At 37.3% G+C, this 16,759-nt stretch overlaps 2 protein-coding genes across 6 annotated transcripts in view; one reads left to right on the forward strand and one right to left on the reverse strand.

The window, feature by feature from the left end:
* The window catches only part of tdrd9 (tudor domain containing 9), a 40,376-nt gene extending 25,625 nt beyond the window's left edge, over window positions 1-14,751 (forward strand). The window contains exons 26-35 of one of the 3 annotated variants that reach the window (XM_082153072.1): window positions 467-556; window positions 9,270-9,527; window positions 9,763-9,930; window positions 10,193-10,263; window positions 10,353-10,462; window positions 11,359-11,455; window positions 12,602-12,740; window positions 13,929-14,047; window positions 14,145-14,217; window positions 14,307-14,751. In XM_082153072.1, coding sequence (XP_082009198.1) covers window positions 467-556; window positions 9,270-9,527; window positions 9,763-9,930; window positions 10,193-10,263; window positions 10,353-10,462; window positions 11,359-11,455; window positions 12,602-12,740; window positions 13,929-14,047; window positions 14,145-14,217; window positions 14,307-14,405 — 1,224 coding nt within the window. In that variant the 3' untranslated portion in view covers window positions 14,406-14,751. The other 2 variants (XR_014201365.1, XM_082153073.1) reach the window with 2 other exon arrangements.
* Window positions 14,752-15,810: 1,059 nt separating this feature from the next.
* rtn1a (reticulon 1a) overlaps window positions 15,811-16,759 on the reverse strand; it is a 31,325-nt gene continuing 30,376 nt past the window's right edge. For all 3 annotated transcript variants that reach the window (XM_082153075.1, XM_082153076.1, XM_082153077.1), the window contains one exon: window positions 15,811-16,683. In XM_082153075.1, the coding sequence (XP_082009201.1) occupies window positions 16,644-16,683 (40 nt within the window). In that variant the 3' untranslated portion in view covers window positions 15,811-16,643. The remainder of the gene's footprint in view (window positions 16,684-16,759) is intronic.

The following is a 16,759-nucleotide window of genomic DNA, read 5'->3' on the forward strand; positions in this document are numbered from 1 at the left end:
AATGCTGGGTCTTCATCACAGTTGTGAAAAGTTTGAGCTTTGTAGAGTAAAGCATCGGCAGTTCAAACATTTTCATAATATTTAATTTCTGTTAAAACTTTTAAAATACTTTGATTCCCGAACTTGTTCTTGTTGGGTACAGCCGTTGTTGGTACTGGAAAAACTTTTACCCTGCTAGTGCCAATCCGGAAGAGACAAACACGGAATTGTGAAAAAGGCAAATGAATGAACTTTACACAGTTATTGAACTGAACCATCACTGAATTCACTTGAGCTGAAAAATCACACTTGTCTTTTTAGAGCCACTTTACAGCAGAATTAGAATTTACCTCATATTTGATTGTGTTCATCATTGATTGTCATTTTCCTGTTTCTTACTGTGAAGCTACTTTGAAACAATCTTTATTATATTAAGTGCTATATAAATAAAGGTGACTTGACTAAATATATATGTATTTGTTCATAGGTGTTTTTTGTGGATTTTGGCAACAGCTCTACAGTCCCGTGCAGCAGTCTGAGAGAGCTCCCATCTGACCTCATGACTCCGCCCTTTCAAGTACGTACTTCTGTTCCGGATTTATAAAAAAAAAAAATTTGCATTCTCTTTATTAATAAGGCTGTGCAATATAGCGAAAACATATCTTGATATTTTCAGCTTTTTACCAAACAGCCATTGTTGTCAAGGAGATTCACTATGGTACAATACAAATCTAGTAGTAGAATTAAATACAAATGTAGTAAAAAATAAAGGCATGTTTTACATAGTTTTTCGACTAAACACAAGGAAGAATTTTTAATCTTTTAAAATTTGGATATATTTAAAAAAAATTGTTCTTGCTATTTGGGATAAGTACCTAATAAGTATAATAACTAAAATTTGTTTTTGTACAGGAAGTAGTTTTTGCAGAAAATGATGTCCTCATGAGGACAGTGGGTCTACAATTTACCATAGTACTAGCAATTATGTGAAGTGTCAGTACAAATGAAGTGAAACACTGACAAAATCTGATTGTGTTATAATAGTAATGGTAATGGCCAGCAGAGAGCAGTAGAAGACCACTTATTGGCTCACTTTCATTTTAAACTTCTTGATTTTTACCAGTTTTCTGCACTAAAGCAAACCAGTTTTTCCATGTTAACTCAATGCATGCTCTCACACACACACACACACACACACACACACACACACACACACACACACACACACACACACACACACACAGACAAATGTTGTTGTTTTTTTCAATGCTATTGCGATCCATCTAAATATTCCCAAGTTTAGCTAACCACATGGTAGAATAAATAACGTTATATAGTCCCAATGTCCTCAAACGAGTGCTTCACATTTACTGATGTCCTAGAGTGCTACTATTACTAAAATATGTCAAATTTTAATCCCCATATGATGATAGAGACAGTATTGTACATAAATACATTTGTTTCATTCATATAATTTGAATAGATTTTTTACCTGGGTCATTTTTCTTTCGGGAACTGGTGTAGAAGTGTTTTGCTGATATATTCCAGCCATTTTCTTCTCACGGACATTGGTGTAATGTTGTGATATCACCACAAGATGGTGTGGGCAGTGTCCCTAAATGTGGCCAACAGGGCTAAGATTTACAAATTTGACTATCATTGTATCAAGAGGCAAAAATGTAATGTCTTCATATGAGGTCGCAGGGTCTCAGGAGGTTAAATCAAGATAGTGTATTTAATAAATACAAATATTTATACTACGGGGCTGGTGAATGCTTGAATCTGATGAACGTTCTAAGGTGTGCAATTATGTTCAGGGAATTGCACGGCTAAAGTAGTTCCAGGCAGGTCTTGACCACATTACATGCCCATATCACATTTAGGGCTGGGCATCGATACAGATGTCCCTAAATTTTTTATTTGATTTGATTTGATGTTTTCGATCAATGAATTTAATGATTAAATTTCCACTGGCCCCACCACAATAACATTTTTTTTGAAGACAAGTAAACAGTCATCAATAAGAAAATAACAAATAATGAAACCACAAGCAGTAGCGCAAATAAATACAGTAGAACAAAGATACACATGATATGAGCTTTTTCAGGTAGGTCTAACAGTAGTTTTCAGGTACAAAAATGTAAGTAATGAAATGTAAAATACTGCATATAATCTTCACTGTATAAATTAAATAAAGATTAATCCTTATTTAAGTTAAAGTTATTCAGTGAAGAGCAGTGAGTGATTTATTTTTCTTTTGTAGTTTGATTAACATTAAAACAGCAGCAGGAACATTAAGCTGCTGTCACTTTAAGACTAATACACGGATCCAATATACTGATACACAAGTTGTCTTTCTCTACTGTTTACGTTCACTTATACCATAATAGGGATGGGTATTCGATTAAATTTTATTAGTCGATCGTCGGGAGAATTAACGATCGACTATCGATTAATCATTAATATTTTTATATTGAAATTTATTATTTCTTTAACTTTTTATAAATTAAAAATGCAATGAAAATACAAAAATACAGTTTGTTTGTCCTCGATGAGATCTTTATTACAAGAAGATCAACTTGTGGCAGTGAAACTGGACGTTCGGTAGACTTGAAGATTCCTGCGGTGCTCTAAACCAGCGGAACCTGCAGCTGCGAGCCGGCGTTCTTAAACAGAGACCCATGGCCACTTCATCCGTTTTCTGTGATCGGATAGCTATCCGCTCGTGAAAAGACCAAATCTAAATGCCCTCCGAAACGCATTCGAGACGGATTTAAATCCGATCGCTCAAACCACTTTATACTTTATATCTGAGACGCATTCCAGACGAAACTGGACAAGAGTAAATGCATCTGGTTGTTGAAACCACATATGTAAATTTGACTTATCCCAAAAATGATAAGAAATAAACGTGTGAGAGCGTGTTATAGGCTATATGTCATGTTATATCCAGATATGACGACGCTACTTCAACACGCATCACCACAGATGAGCATCTATTCATCAAGCTAACGTGCAAACTATCGCAAATCAAAGTGAAAGTCATTCATCAACACACAATCATCTTCATTAAAAGTAAAGAACCGAAATGATCTTACCAGGGCTGTTGCCGCAATATCTTGTTGCGGTCTTTGATTTAGAAATTTTCGCTGATGATCAATAAAATGCAGCTCATATCAGTTGCATTCGATGACGTGCAACAATTTAAATATGCATATAGCGCGGGAATTCAAGATTGGATTTATATCCGTTTTGCAAAAACACATTTATGTGACCAGGGGCTCGTTCTTCGTACGTCGCTAACTCAGTTAGCTGGATTTGATTGTTGACGATTTGGCATGATCTTGGATTGTTTGGTTCTTCGACGCTCATCCTGGACTTGCTGTCATAGCAACAGGTGCGCAAACTTGAACCTGCTCGGGAGCAGGCTTATTTCATGTAAACAGGATTAGATTGCGGCTTTTTAAGCGGAGCTGATATGGGAAGTCCAGCGCAGCGCGATAGTGCACTTTCTGAGATGTATTTTTTTTTTTCGTGACTCGTGAGATTGTCGTTTAACACATTATAAAATTGTTGGAAACGCACATTTATTTTCGACTTGTCGGAGTCGGGCATTAACTACAGCACAAACTGTTTGCATTGCCCTAAGATTATTTGTGAGTGGCTCTTTCCTTTACACTATTGGAGATGCGGAGAACTTGATGTTAAGTGCTGTCTGTCGTGTCATTCGGAGTTTACCTGGCGCTTTTAGGTTTAAAAAACAGTTTTAGGTTTTTTTGTGGCATTTCCAAGCCACTTAAGACCCAATGTTGTAAAGCAGTGTTTTTTAAAGCATTTTTTTTTTTTTGGCTATCATAATTTTTTATGAAGATCATGCCATCATGACCATGCCGATTACAGTATGTGTCACTCAGGCTTCACTAACGTGATTGGTACCATAGACTATAGGCTATAGACTGCCATCAAGGCCTCAATGAAGGGGATTATGTGAACAGAAAGGGGGTTCACAATGTAAATGTGCAGCCCAGTTACTATTGGGATTCTTAATATTCCAGATTAATAATATTATATCAAATTTTAAAAAGGCAGTTGACTAAAATCTTCCATATCACAAATGTGAAAGCAAAATGGCCAGGATCTGTGCATGACTTAAGAATTTTCAGAAATTCACATTTATGCACATTATTTGAAAGTGGTAAGGACAGTTCCACAATTAAATATCAAGCTCACTGTATTACATACACTTATGCTGATCCTAACAGAACTGCATTTGTTCATATGTGATTATGACATGTTCCTGCCTGCAGACAGGTGTTTTATGACCCCATTCCCTGACCCAAACCAGTTACAATGCAGCTCTAGCCAGGACAAGGGCACAATGAAATGAACTTTGGCTAACTAAAGGGAAGATTTCAGTGTCTGATAAGTCTGAGGTTTGCACACCTGACAGGGCCTGGGACATTGTTGCATGTGCCATATTACACAACATTGCCACAAAAAAACAAAAAAACACTTTTCATTAAATGTTTAATAAAAGACAAATATGCTTAGTTCCTTGAGTTTTATTTCAATTGTTCTTTGTAAAGAAAAGCCAGTGGTCAAGTGCCTGCAACAAGAGATATTAGACACATGCCTCATGCAACAAATAAAAAGGAAAAGTTGGCTATACACTGCCCACCTGTAGGCCTATGTCTCCTCTGTCTGTGCAGACTCTTCTGTAGATGTGGAATCCTGCTACTTATATTGCAGCCATAAAGCATACAAGTATAAATTAAGTAAAGTTATTTATGCACTTGCAGGTAGGCTAGTTCCTCCATATGACAGTTATCTGAGAGGGTTTATTCACTGTCCAGTACAATGGAAACAAATGGACATTACAAAGTCTTATACTTTCTTTCCTTTGGAAAGTTAGAAAATGTCCACTTACTGCACATATTTCAGCCACCACTTTCTTGGGAACAGATACAAGTGTTGGTGTATTACTGTATGTAAAAGTGCACAAAAGAGGAAAACACAATGTCATTACAATGAACTACACTCGGGAAACGTGATCAATAACTCATGGCAAAATATTTTTTACATTAACATAAGTTTAACAGTTTTCAGTTTCACAAGTCAAAGCAATTCATCATTACTCAAGATTTAACAGTTGAAATGACTATACTACTAAGATCTTTTCTTTTTTTCCAGCCTTTTTCTTGGTTGCTTTTATAAACAGACAACCATTTATTTAACAGTGCCTTTTATAGAAGAGACTATAATAACTAAAAATTACCATTATGTAGAATATTTTTGTACTTCACTTTTATTTGTTCCCATGTTCTAGTGTGGTGACTCTGACATTACAATGAACAAAGTAATTATGCAATTATTAAAATACAAATATATAGGCTATTAAGTGATAAAAGACATCTAACATGGCCACTTCTAACGGATTTAAATTGTCTGCTACTTTTTGCCAGCCCTCTCTCCTGGCTTTTGCAGACTTTGATGTGTTCCCTGGCGTTTTGATTAAACATTAAAATTCCGAATAAACTTCGACTATTAGTTCTTGCTCTGCTGAGGAGAAAAACTGAGCCCGCCCTTTGGCCATGCTGAACAGCCAATAGCAGCGTTGCTGATCAATGTTTCTACTATCGATACATATCCCCTTTTAACCAGCGCATGAACGCGCAGTTATCTCAGATAACTCAATCCAGCGATACTAATCATAAACAACAGGTGTGTTCGAAGAACCGAGTTAGCCAGATCATGATTAGCACGATGATATCATCTTGGATGTGTCATTTGATCTCGGATGTAATAAGCAACGTACGAAGAACGAGCCCCAGGTGTAAATGGAATCGTTTTGATAAATCAGATAGCTATCCGATCTGAGAAAACGCATGAAGTTCCCATAGAACTTCTGCACCAGTCTACTGATTTCTGTTGAGAAAGATAAGCATGTTGACATGATCTGGGATCAGACGCGACCGCAACCTGGTGACAGCCAGTCCAGCCGCCGAAAACACCCGCTCTGAGCAGCCCGGTCTCACCCCAAAACGTCATATACTGACGCGTCTTGACCATGCGTCAACATGAGACGCAGACAGAAGCGCACCAGCAGCGCCTCCTAGCGGTACCCTAACGCATACCTAAACCTACCCATAACCCGAATCGTCACACATGGACGTTATGGGGGTACCCTTTTCGTCGTATGTTGACGCATGGTCAAGACGCGTCAGTATATGACGTTTTGGGGTGAGACTGTCAAGCCGGGGCAGCCGGGGACTGACGTTGCCGGGATGCACAGGTACCTCCGCGCTAAAATTAATTCCATTGCTTCAAGACACACTACGCAACGCAACCTGCATTAGTTTAATCGATAACAAATAAACGTGATCGACGAAATTCTTAACGATAAATTATCGATCGTCGATTAATCATGCCCATCCCTATACCATAACCAACTATATTTACTTGGATACTCACCAAGGTGGGCATTTTACCATAAATGTATATGAATTTATCCATTCAAGCGCAAGGAGACGTGAAAGAGAATTCAGTTTATTATTTGCACGCTGTCTCGTGCAGCTTTCTGTGTGCTCTTCAGATGTGTGCATGCATTATAAAATACACACGTTATTTTCTAATAATTCAATTATCACAATTATTATGAATTATGAAGAATCATTTTCACAGACCTTAAATTCATTGAAAGTCTTTGGGATGTGCTGGAAGATTTCTCTATATTCGGCCGAACAGTCTTTTTCGGTTGCTCGCCAATGTATTAGATTTCTCTAATACATAAAATAATTAAGCTTGACCAGAGTTCTTGTGGGGAGAATAATTTATTGACGGTAGTAGTGTAGCACAGTTCTTCAGCAGCGATGTTACCATGTCGGCCTTCAAAGAATCTTAACCCAAAGTTCTTTCTGTGTGACAGAACTTTATACATGAAGACAAAAAGGCCTACATACAAAAATAGACAAAAAGGGCTACAGTACATAAAAAATGGAAAACTGTTAAGACCTCCCACAGAAGATTGATATACCATGCAATCTACTCTGAGCAATGCTGTTTCTTTGTCATTCACCCATCAGTTTCTATGGGGCATACATCTGTATGGGCAATGTGGTTCACACCTTTACAGACACAGATGGAGTTGATTGCATCTGAGGCAGTCACAATGTAAATCTTTCAGCTGGAGTAGTCTTAACAGAGTGCTTGACTCTTGCATTGTCAATACAAGATCTTGTCCAATGATATGCCTCTTGATGGAAATAACATCACAACATTTATTTCTATCAAGAGGTGCATCCATTTTTGGTCAAGATCTTGTGTGGACAATACAACAGTCGAGCACTTAAAGACTTTCAACAAATTTAAGGTCTGAACTCAGAGGTGCCAATTCATATGTGTGAATTTTTCATGCTCCCTCCCAACCATTTTTTCACAATTTGAGCCTGATGAATCTTGACATTGTCATCCTGGAATATGGCCATGATGTGTCTTTCTACATGGTTATTTAAGAAAATAAAAGCTACACACACCATCCATTAGGGTTAGAAGAACTATTGCCAAATATATCTAACATGTTAGAAACATAATAATCACTGCAATAATGATCCAATCACAGACTCCTAAACATTTGCCTATTTAAATCTAAACAGCGACTTATTTTTTTTTGGTTGGGCAGTGTATATGAATGCTACACAGATTATTTTGATGCAAATCAATTTAAGATGACAGGATTTTTAATTAAATTTATTGAAAGCCACAGTTTGAACTGATTCACAGAAATTAGACAAACTTACTCTAACAAAGTTTTTGCTACTGAAGTTTAAATTACAGACACTATTACATTTAAAGGGATAGTTCACCCAAAAAATACAATTAGCCCATGATTTACTCAAGCTCAAGTCATCCTAGGTGTACATGACATTCTTCTTTCAGACAAATACAATAGTTATATTAAAAAAATATCCTGCCTCTTCCAAGCTTTATAATAGCAGTGTGAATGGCAGTATATTTTTTGAAGTCCATCAAAGTGCATCCATCCATGATAAAAGTGCTCCACATGGCTCTGGGGGGTTAATAAAGACCTCCTGAAGTGAAGCGATGCGTTAGTGTAAGAAAAATAACGTTAAAACGCTATAGACTTAAACTAGCTTCCGGCAGACGGCCTACGCAAGTCGACGTACACCAAAAGAGTAACACTTGACGATGTAGGAGTGGTGTAAGCTTTGACGCCTCTCGTGGTTCAAACAGACAGGGCTGGGCAACAAACTCGAGCTCCTCCAACATCTCTCTTTAAAAATTTTGTTTTAGACTTCTAATTCGTGACTGGTGTTTGGTTTTGCTCCATCCTCTGTGCTTCCGCTTTCGTCATTGTTGTACGTCAAGGGTTACTCTTTCACGTACGGTTGCTGCCGGAAGCTAGTTATTTTAGTTGATAATTTTAAATATGGATATTTTTCTTACACTAACGCATCGCTTCACTTCAGAAGGCCTTTATTAACCCCCCAGAGCCATATGGAGCACTTTTATCATGGATGGATGCCCTTTGATGGACTTAAAAAATAAATATGGCCATTCACTGCCATTTATAAAGCTTGAAAGAGCCAGGACTTCATTTTTTAAATTTTATATAACTCTGATTGTATTCGTCTGAAAGAAGAATGTCATGTACACCTAGGATGGCTTGAGGGTGAGTAAATCATGAGGTAATTTTCATTTTTGGGTGAACTATCCCTTTAAGCCTTGCTCACACCAAGAAGGATAACAATAACCACATTAGCGTGCACATCAATGGACAATAACATTCTGTTTACTGTAATACCAGAAAATTGCCAAAACCCTGTGTTTTAGAAAAAGTCCTGTTCACACATGATCTTTAAATGAAAATGAAAGTGATTTACCAGTAAAGACTGTATGTGTGAAAGTGGTTTGATTTATCAATCATCAGCTGGAAATAATTGGTCTGAAGGTAATTCCGATTATGTAGTTCCACTGTCATTATGGTTGTGGTGTGGACTTCACTATTCTAATATAATTATTATTAAACCTTTATAATTATAGTTATTCTTGATGTGAACGGGCCTCTAGTCTCAACAGACTATTTTAGGAAAATGAATGTCCATATAAAAAGTTCATTAGAATCATTGTGATATTCATGAAGCTGCTTAATTTTGTCACCAGCAAAGTCATTGTGAATATATGGTTGGTGTATCTTCCAGCTCTACTCTGTATTACATCTGGATTTTTATGGATTTCAGTAAAACAAGCTGTATCTGCATGTTCCATTGCAGGCGCAGGAGTTTTGCATCGCAGGCATGGGTCCGTCTGCACAGTCGCTGATTCTGGGCGATCGCTGGAGCAGTCGGGCACGTAACCGTTTTAAGACGCTCACAAGCGGCCGCTCTGCCATCGTGTCCCTCTACTCCATTCTGCACAGCGTCATGCGCGTTGACCTGCATATTTCCTTGGAGATGGGTGATGTCAGCGTGGCTGACCTGCTGGTGCAGGAGGGACACGCTTGCCACATCCCTGAAAGCTTTGAGAGTCAGGTAACCATGTCAACCACACAGTTTTGATAAGTTTGGTTGCCATCATTATATTAATTCAGTTTTTAACATTTTATGGTCTGCTGTTGCCTGGTAACACAGAATGACTCCTGCAATACGCACTAAAATATTTCTTAAAATAGTTTTAAAATAAGAGAGTGTGTTTAACATTTCTAAGTCTTATAAAACATCCTGAGCAGTTAAATGTCCTTTTTTTTTTTTTTTTTTGTCTCTTCAGCAGTCCCATGAGGTTCTGATATCTCTGTATGAGGATATGGCCAGTGGCAGATTCACCCCCAGTTCAGTTAGTGGTTCCTTGAACAGCAGGATGGAGGAGGACAAGCAGCTCATCAACGAGCTCCTTCAGCACTTTTGTGTATCCAGCAGCAGCGCCCCCAAGTGCAAGGTTCTGGCATAGCAGCCCTGTCATCACCTGCAATTGAACTTGCACACTTCTTTACTGATTATGGCTCAAGTTATGAACTAGTTGTGCATTTCAGAGAGATTACTGATATGATCCAGCTTTTCTTTGCAGTTTCTCCATTGCATATTGTTTAATTTGATTAAAACAAAAATCACTGTTTTCAAACACATTTCAGCTTTTCATATTGTGCTGTGTTAACACAGGTGTGTATTTTCTCCTTAAGATCTTTCTCCCTCTTTTGCAGGCTTTAGTTTATGGTCCCAGCAGCCCACATAAGATCAGCGTTCACAGCATGAGCCAGGTCAGCCACTTCAGGTAAGACCTGCCTGTCCATCTCACAGACCAGATAAGTTTCATTCCTGGATAGGATGTGGAGAGTGTTGTGGGTTTGGTTTTGTTTGCAGGGCTGTTAGCATTGAGAGGGACAGTATTAACTCTGTAATGGTGAATGAAAACCCACAGGACTGTCATGAGAGGATGTTGGTGGCTGCAGCCGTGTCTCTCAGTGCTTCAGGTGCGCACATAATCACACACGATGATTGGTTGGGTTTGTCATGGTAAATGTAACAATGTACACTACTGTTCAAAGGTTTGCTGAATACTAGGGGTGGGCGATATACCAGTAGAGACTATTAACTGGTGGAAATTTGTCAACCAGTCGAGATTTTGGACCATCGTCTCTATCGCAGTTACAAAAGCTTATTGTTTGCATGCATTAAGTATTGTGGTTTTAAAAACAAGTGATTTTAAACTGTTGAAGCGCACTAAGCAGTGAATCACTTTTGTAACTTTAATAAGAATAAATGTACATTTAATTTATACAGTGAAGACATTTAATTACTTAATACAATTTATGTAGTATTTCTTATTTCTAGTGCTTTAAGTTTTTCAGGTCGGTCTATTTCATTTGTGTCTTTGTTCTATTGTAGTTTGTTTTCCTATATGCTTGTAATCAGTTTCTTTGTTCTTTATCACGGTTTACTTGTCTTCAGTAAGCATGAGTTTTTTTTGTTTTTACTTTGGCTAGTATTAGTTTTTTGTGATATTGAAAATGACAAGAATTATGAAATTTCAATGGTATAAATTTATTATCATAACCTCATTTAGAGCAAAACTAACTATCATGATCTATATCGTTATCGTCAAAAAATAACTCATATCGTGATTCGTGATATAAGATTTTGGTCATGTCGCCCACCCCAATACTTTATTCAGCAAGGGCAGATTAAATTGATTAAAAGTGGCTAAAGACATTTATAATGTTATAAAAGATTTCTATTTCAAATTAGTGCTGTTCTTTTGAACTTTTTATTCATCAAAGATTTCCACAAAACTATTTTTCAGCATTGATAATAAGAAATGTTTCTTAGAATGATGATGTTTGTTTTTGTATATATAATGAATGTACAGGTTCTCATATCTTGCTGAAGGAAACCTCTCTGATGCCTCATATCCACGGCTTTCCCTCCCTTGTTACTATGCTCTTCACCCCTGTCATGGAACTGCGGTAACAGTCACCATGAAAATACTTTCTCACTTATATAAATATTCTCAAATCAGTCTGTAAAGAAAAAAAAATGAATTGCCGTTTGAGGGGATGATGTTCATTCAGCCCCACCAATCACAATACATTTTCACAACAAGATGTTAAAGTCCCCATGAAATTAAATTTGAAGTTTGTTGGCTTTTTTTAGTATGAATGTTAGCTATATGTTATCTATAAGCTAGTGTGCTCCAAAACAATGACAAAATTCACATTTAGAAGATATGTTCAAAACTTTTTCACACATTTACTATTTTCTACATGGTGAATGACACATTCAAAGTAATGGAAAAAAGTGCACTAAATAGGGGATAGGGAACGATTCACGAGTCGGCGAAAACATCCAGAAGACCAGACAAGAAAACATCGGACCCCTTTGAACTCTGCACAGAATGCTATATTTTAATAGTCTGGAAATCCAGACCTAAATCTGAACGATTATTAATGGTCTGGCATCGACTAATGAAAATCGGCCAGCTCGAGGGGCGGCACCAAGCATGCATTTGAATATCTCACTGCACGCAATTGGATAACACTACGACCAATCACAACAAGCCCCATACGCTTAGCTACCAGCGGAGCTAACTGGTAGATTAGACTCTTGTCGTATCCGTTCGGCAAAAACGCCCTTCTTGCAAAGGAACGATTCGAGCGCCGTCTTCTGTTCCTCTTTTAGATAAAAAGCCAAGTCTAACTCGTTCATTGTAGTGGCCAAAGCCGTTTCAAACAACTGGTGTTCATCCATAAAGCGATTGAGGAGAAATGGTTAGAGATTAGGAGGAAACTGCGGCTTTACCGTGTCGTGCTCAACGGCTCTGGCCGAGCTGTAATATAAACGAAATGCTATTGGCTATTTTAAAAAGGAAAGGAGCTGTTCGATATATTCCGCCCTGTCTCCCTGTTTCACTGGAAATTGTCAACACATTAAATAATGCTGTGTGTTTCAAGGCCCTTCAGTGGGCCTATAAGACTATAGCTTATGAACCCCTTCAGCATTTGTAGGTAGCAGGTTTCAATCAACACTTGTTTAACTTCCTGAGTATGCTTTTTACATATTATATGAACATTTAAAAATTACAGTGTCTAATGGCATGCACACTTTTTTTGCAGCACTAATGAGGAAAGAACCTGTTTTACTGGTGCTCTGTGCGGGCTGGGCTGGAATCCCATTTCCCAAGGAGCAATGCTTCCTGAACATGACATTGAGCTTGCTTTTGATGTCAAGTTTGATATTGAAGACATCACTGAGGTATGTTTTGGTGTGTGTAATGGAGAGTGAGGTTATGCATTCAACAGTCAGCTTTGTCTGTCAGGTAAGGCTGGGTGCTTTATCAAGTTTGTACGATATATCGATATTTTTGTTAAATAAATGATACAGGGTGAGGCAATACAATTTATATCGTTATACAGTAGTGAAAAATAGTGGAGGAAACTGAGCTCTGTCCTAAACATGAAACATGCTTATATTAAAGGAACACTGACTTTTTGGGACTTTAGCTTATTCACAGTATCCCCCAGAGTTAGATAAGTCCATACATACCTTTTTCATTTCTGTGCGTTCTGTAAGTGTTATTTGACACACCCACCGCTAGCCTAGCTTAGCACAAAGACTGGATGTAAATGGATAAGGTAGCATACTAATCCCAATAAGTGACAAAATAATGCAAACATTTTCCTATTTACATGTTGTGATCTGTATAGTCACAGCGTGTACAAATAACAAGACTATATGAGACAGAGACCATTTTTAATCGTATAAATACTGGGAACTATATTCTCACTAGGCGTAGGAGCACAGCTACTTGGGCGGAGTGATTAGCGCAGCACACGAGACGCCCTGTGGTGAGGAGCAGAGAGTTCGTTTGTTTTGTTTACGGAACCATCAACAGGGCGTCTCGTGTGCTGCGCTAATCACTCCGCATTATTTTGTCACTTATTGGGATTAGTATGCTACCTTATCCATTTACATCCAGTCTTTGTGCTAAGCTAGGCTAGCGGTGGGTGCGTCAAATAACACTTACAGAACGCACAGAAATGAAAAAGGTATGTATGGACTTATCTAACTCTGGGGGATACTGTGAATAAGCTAAAGTCCCAAAAAGTCGGAGTGTTCCTTTAAGGGCTTCAAAATAACTCATAAGATCTAGACTTCAGTGAACAAGCACGGAGCGCAATAATCCTGACTAAAATATAACTACGTTTTGCTAAGATAGAAATTTTTATTTTAAATAAATTTTTTTTTTTTTTTTTTAAGCAGAAAAGGGTAGAAAGTATATAACCAATTAAGACAAAAAATACCAGCTTATGTGTATACCAGGCATAGTGTCAGGCTCTTTCTTGTATTAAGTGAGTGGGTTCTTGAACAGAATAAGTTGTGAGGTAAAATGTTTGGTTAAGCAAGACTATGCATGTAGTGACGAATGAGGTGTATGTGTAGATAAATGCATTGAGAGGCACAATGAACAGGCTGGTGTGTGACGGACCACACGGCTTACTGAACCTGAGCCCTGAGAAGATCAGCAGTCTTCAGGAGGAGGCCCGGGAACGACTAGTTGGGTACTCAATCTCCATCCATCCTCCTCCAAAGACATTTTGGGAGTGTATATGACATGTAAAAACTAACATTGAAGCATCTGTGACTCTTTATCTTTAGACTGTTCATTAAAAACCCTCCCAGACCAGAGTGCACACCTGTGTACTACGAGAAATTCAAGAAATGGAACCTGGTAAGGATCCTCCATTTCCAAAGCATTCAGTTCATAAAGCCCCTCAGTAGAATTGATTTAATTTGGTTCTTTACCATGTGTGTCATCAGGTGGATCGCTCCCAGCAGATGGAGCTACAGGCGAAGGATGATGGGAAATCCAAAGGCGTACTGTTTCAGCTGCATCCCATCACCTTACTGAACATGTGATGAGGAGCATCATACAGAAAATAATTTTCTTCCAGAATCACAGAGGTTGTTCTGTTGGGTTTTCAGTGTTATCGAAACAGATGATGATGGAAATGCTTGAATGTTATTTCTTTTAAATGTGCAGTGTTTGTTTTGTTTTATTCATTTTTGTTACTTGAGAAAAAGAATTTCAGTTCCACGATGCAGGGTTCATCAATCTGTATTGGAAGAAATAGCATTTGACTGCACTTTTTTTTCTAATTTTAATGTTATGTTTGTAAAGTTTTTTTAAAACAATGTCGGTTTTAATTAAGTTGTAATTTGAGTTTAATGTTTTGGCTGTAGATTGATGTGTACAGTAAATAATTTGTTCAAATTCCTGGACTTCTTTTTGCAAAAAAATAAAAATAATTTCTTCAGAAAAAAGTTTTCCATGGGATATAGTGCACAAATCAGTCTTCTGAAGCTGTACAATAGCTTGAAATGAAACCAAAAAATTTAATTTAAACTATACCAAAAAAAAAAAGTTTATAATTTTCCCCTCCACTTCAAGCTCTTGATTCTCATTTATTTTTGATGTCGGCATGAAATGTATATTCGCCCTCCTATATGTTATTGATCTTATTTAAAAAGATTTATCCATGCACACGTTTCATTTATGTCTTAACTCAATCTTCCAGTTAAATGACAAGACTAGGGACATGTTGGACGACTCTAGTCTGCTTAAACCCTGTCCATTTCTAACAATCGACTGCAAGCTAGCATTCAGATCTAACTCCGTCCAATCAACAACTAATGAATAGAACAAGTCCTGCAGCCCTCCATTTTTTCTTTTTGACATTGTTACCCTAGGATATATACATATCACAATTTGGAAGAAAAGATGTCGCTACTTATCTGTTTGATAATGTCTTCATTTTACATTGAGGTTTGAATTTTTAACACCATTGAATAGATTTAAAAAAACATTGAAACTAGAGGCTAAAGTTTGTGAACATACTTTGATGTTGGTGTAAGTATTTTTAAAAGGTAGAAGAGTAAAAGGTTTTAAGGTCATAGTTTACAAAGGTGTTCTGGTGCACAGCCTGTCCAAATCTATAATGAAGAAAACAAAAAACATAATACTAGGAGGAAAAGTTTCAACAATGTTTATTAGAACACTAACATTAGCCCAAGTCTATATTAAATTATAGTTTTAATTCCCTTTTGAAAAAGAAAACCAAATTGTTGGATGAGGCTAAGTGAATTAAATAAATTGCCAAATAAAATTTTTGGGGGGATTTCCTTTTAAGTAGATGTGCATTAAATGCTTTTATTGCACAACATATAATACACCAAGCATACCGGTATATCACTTTTCTGCCCCATCATGACTTTCTCTTTAACTTTCTCAAAATTTCCTATGAATGACAAAACACCAACCCTCTTACATTAAGGAACATTTATTTTTCTCATTCGTCAATTAAATACAGAGTGCAAATAGTTAAAGACCTTAAAATAACTGAACACTGAACATCGTACAAAGTTGGACAGAGTTTAGCTCTGCAGTCTGACCATCATTTGCCCTAGAGAAGGACCACAAAGCTTGTCTTTAAACACCTACACGTATCCCTACAGTTCTGCAAAAATTACAGTTACACATTTAGTAATAACATCCTCAAATTATCATTGTGCTCGGAATACACAGAAAAGAGAAAGAAAAAAAAATTCCACATTTCAACTTGATATTAATAAGTATGTCTGTACACAGAGCCACTCTAGCAGTGACGTTGAATTAAGCGATTAATCGACATGGCAGCAGGAGATTATATGACAGGCATGATTTTCATTTTCGTGTCACGTTTTACAGCAGGAAATATGCACTGCAAAATAAAGCAGAGAGGAAGAGCACTGCAGAGATAGCAAATATTTACTCAAGACTGGACTTCATGCACTTAAATCAGAAGCAATGAAAGAGAGAAGCACTGCGTGTGTGTCCCTCTGGTATATCTATAGCTCTACGATCGCCCACAAGGTGTCATTAATGTGAATCAGTGTTAGTTATTTATGCAGGGCTTCACCTGTGACTGGCAACAGGGGAGGGGGGGTTTATTGGTGCCGTTACACTAACATGACAATCTTTCTTTTTTTTTTTTATGCTTTTTTATCATTAATTTTTGAGGTGATATATTGGCCTCCTGTGTAGTTGGGGTCCTTCAGTGCTGGCAAAAGTTGTAGTTTTTACTGGCTATAGTGTTTACTCGTACAGAAGCAAAGAGTTTATTCCTTCTTTTTGGCCCCAGGAACCTTTTCTCTAATCCTGAAAAGCAAACAAAAAATTAGACTGGTAATTTTAACTAATAACTGAAATTTGTATCAAATTTATATAGGCCCAA

This window comes from Leuciscus leuciscus (genome assembly GCF_965113295.1).
Source record: "Leuciscus leuciscus genome assembly, chromosome: 22".
Classification (NCBI taxonomy): Eukaryota; Metazoa; Chordata; class Actinopteri; order Cypriniformes; family Leuciscidae; genus Leuciscus; species Leuciscus leuciscus.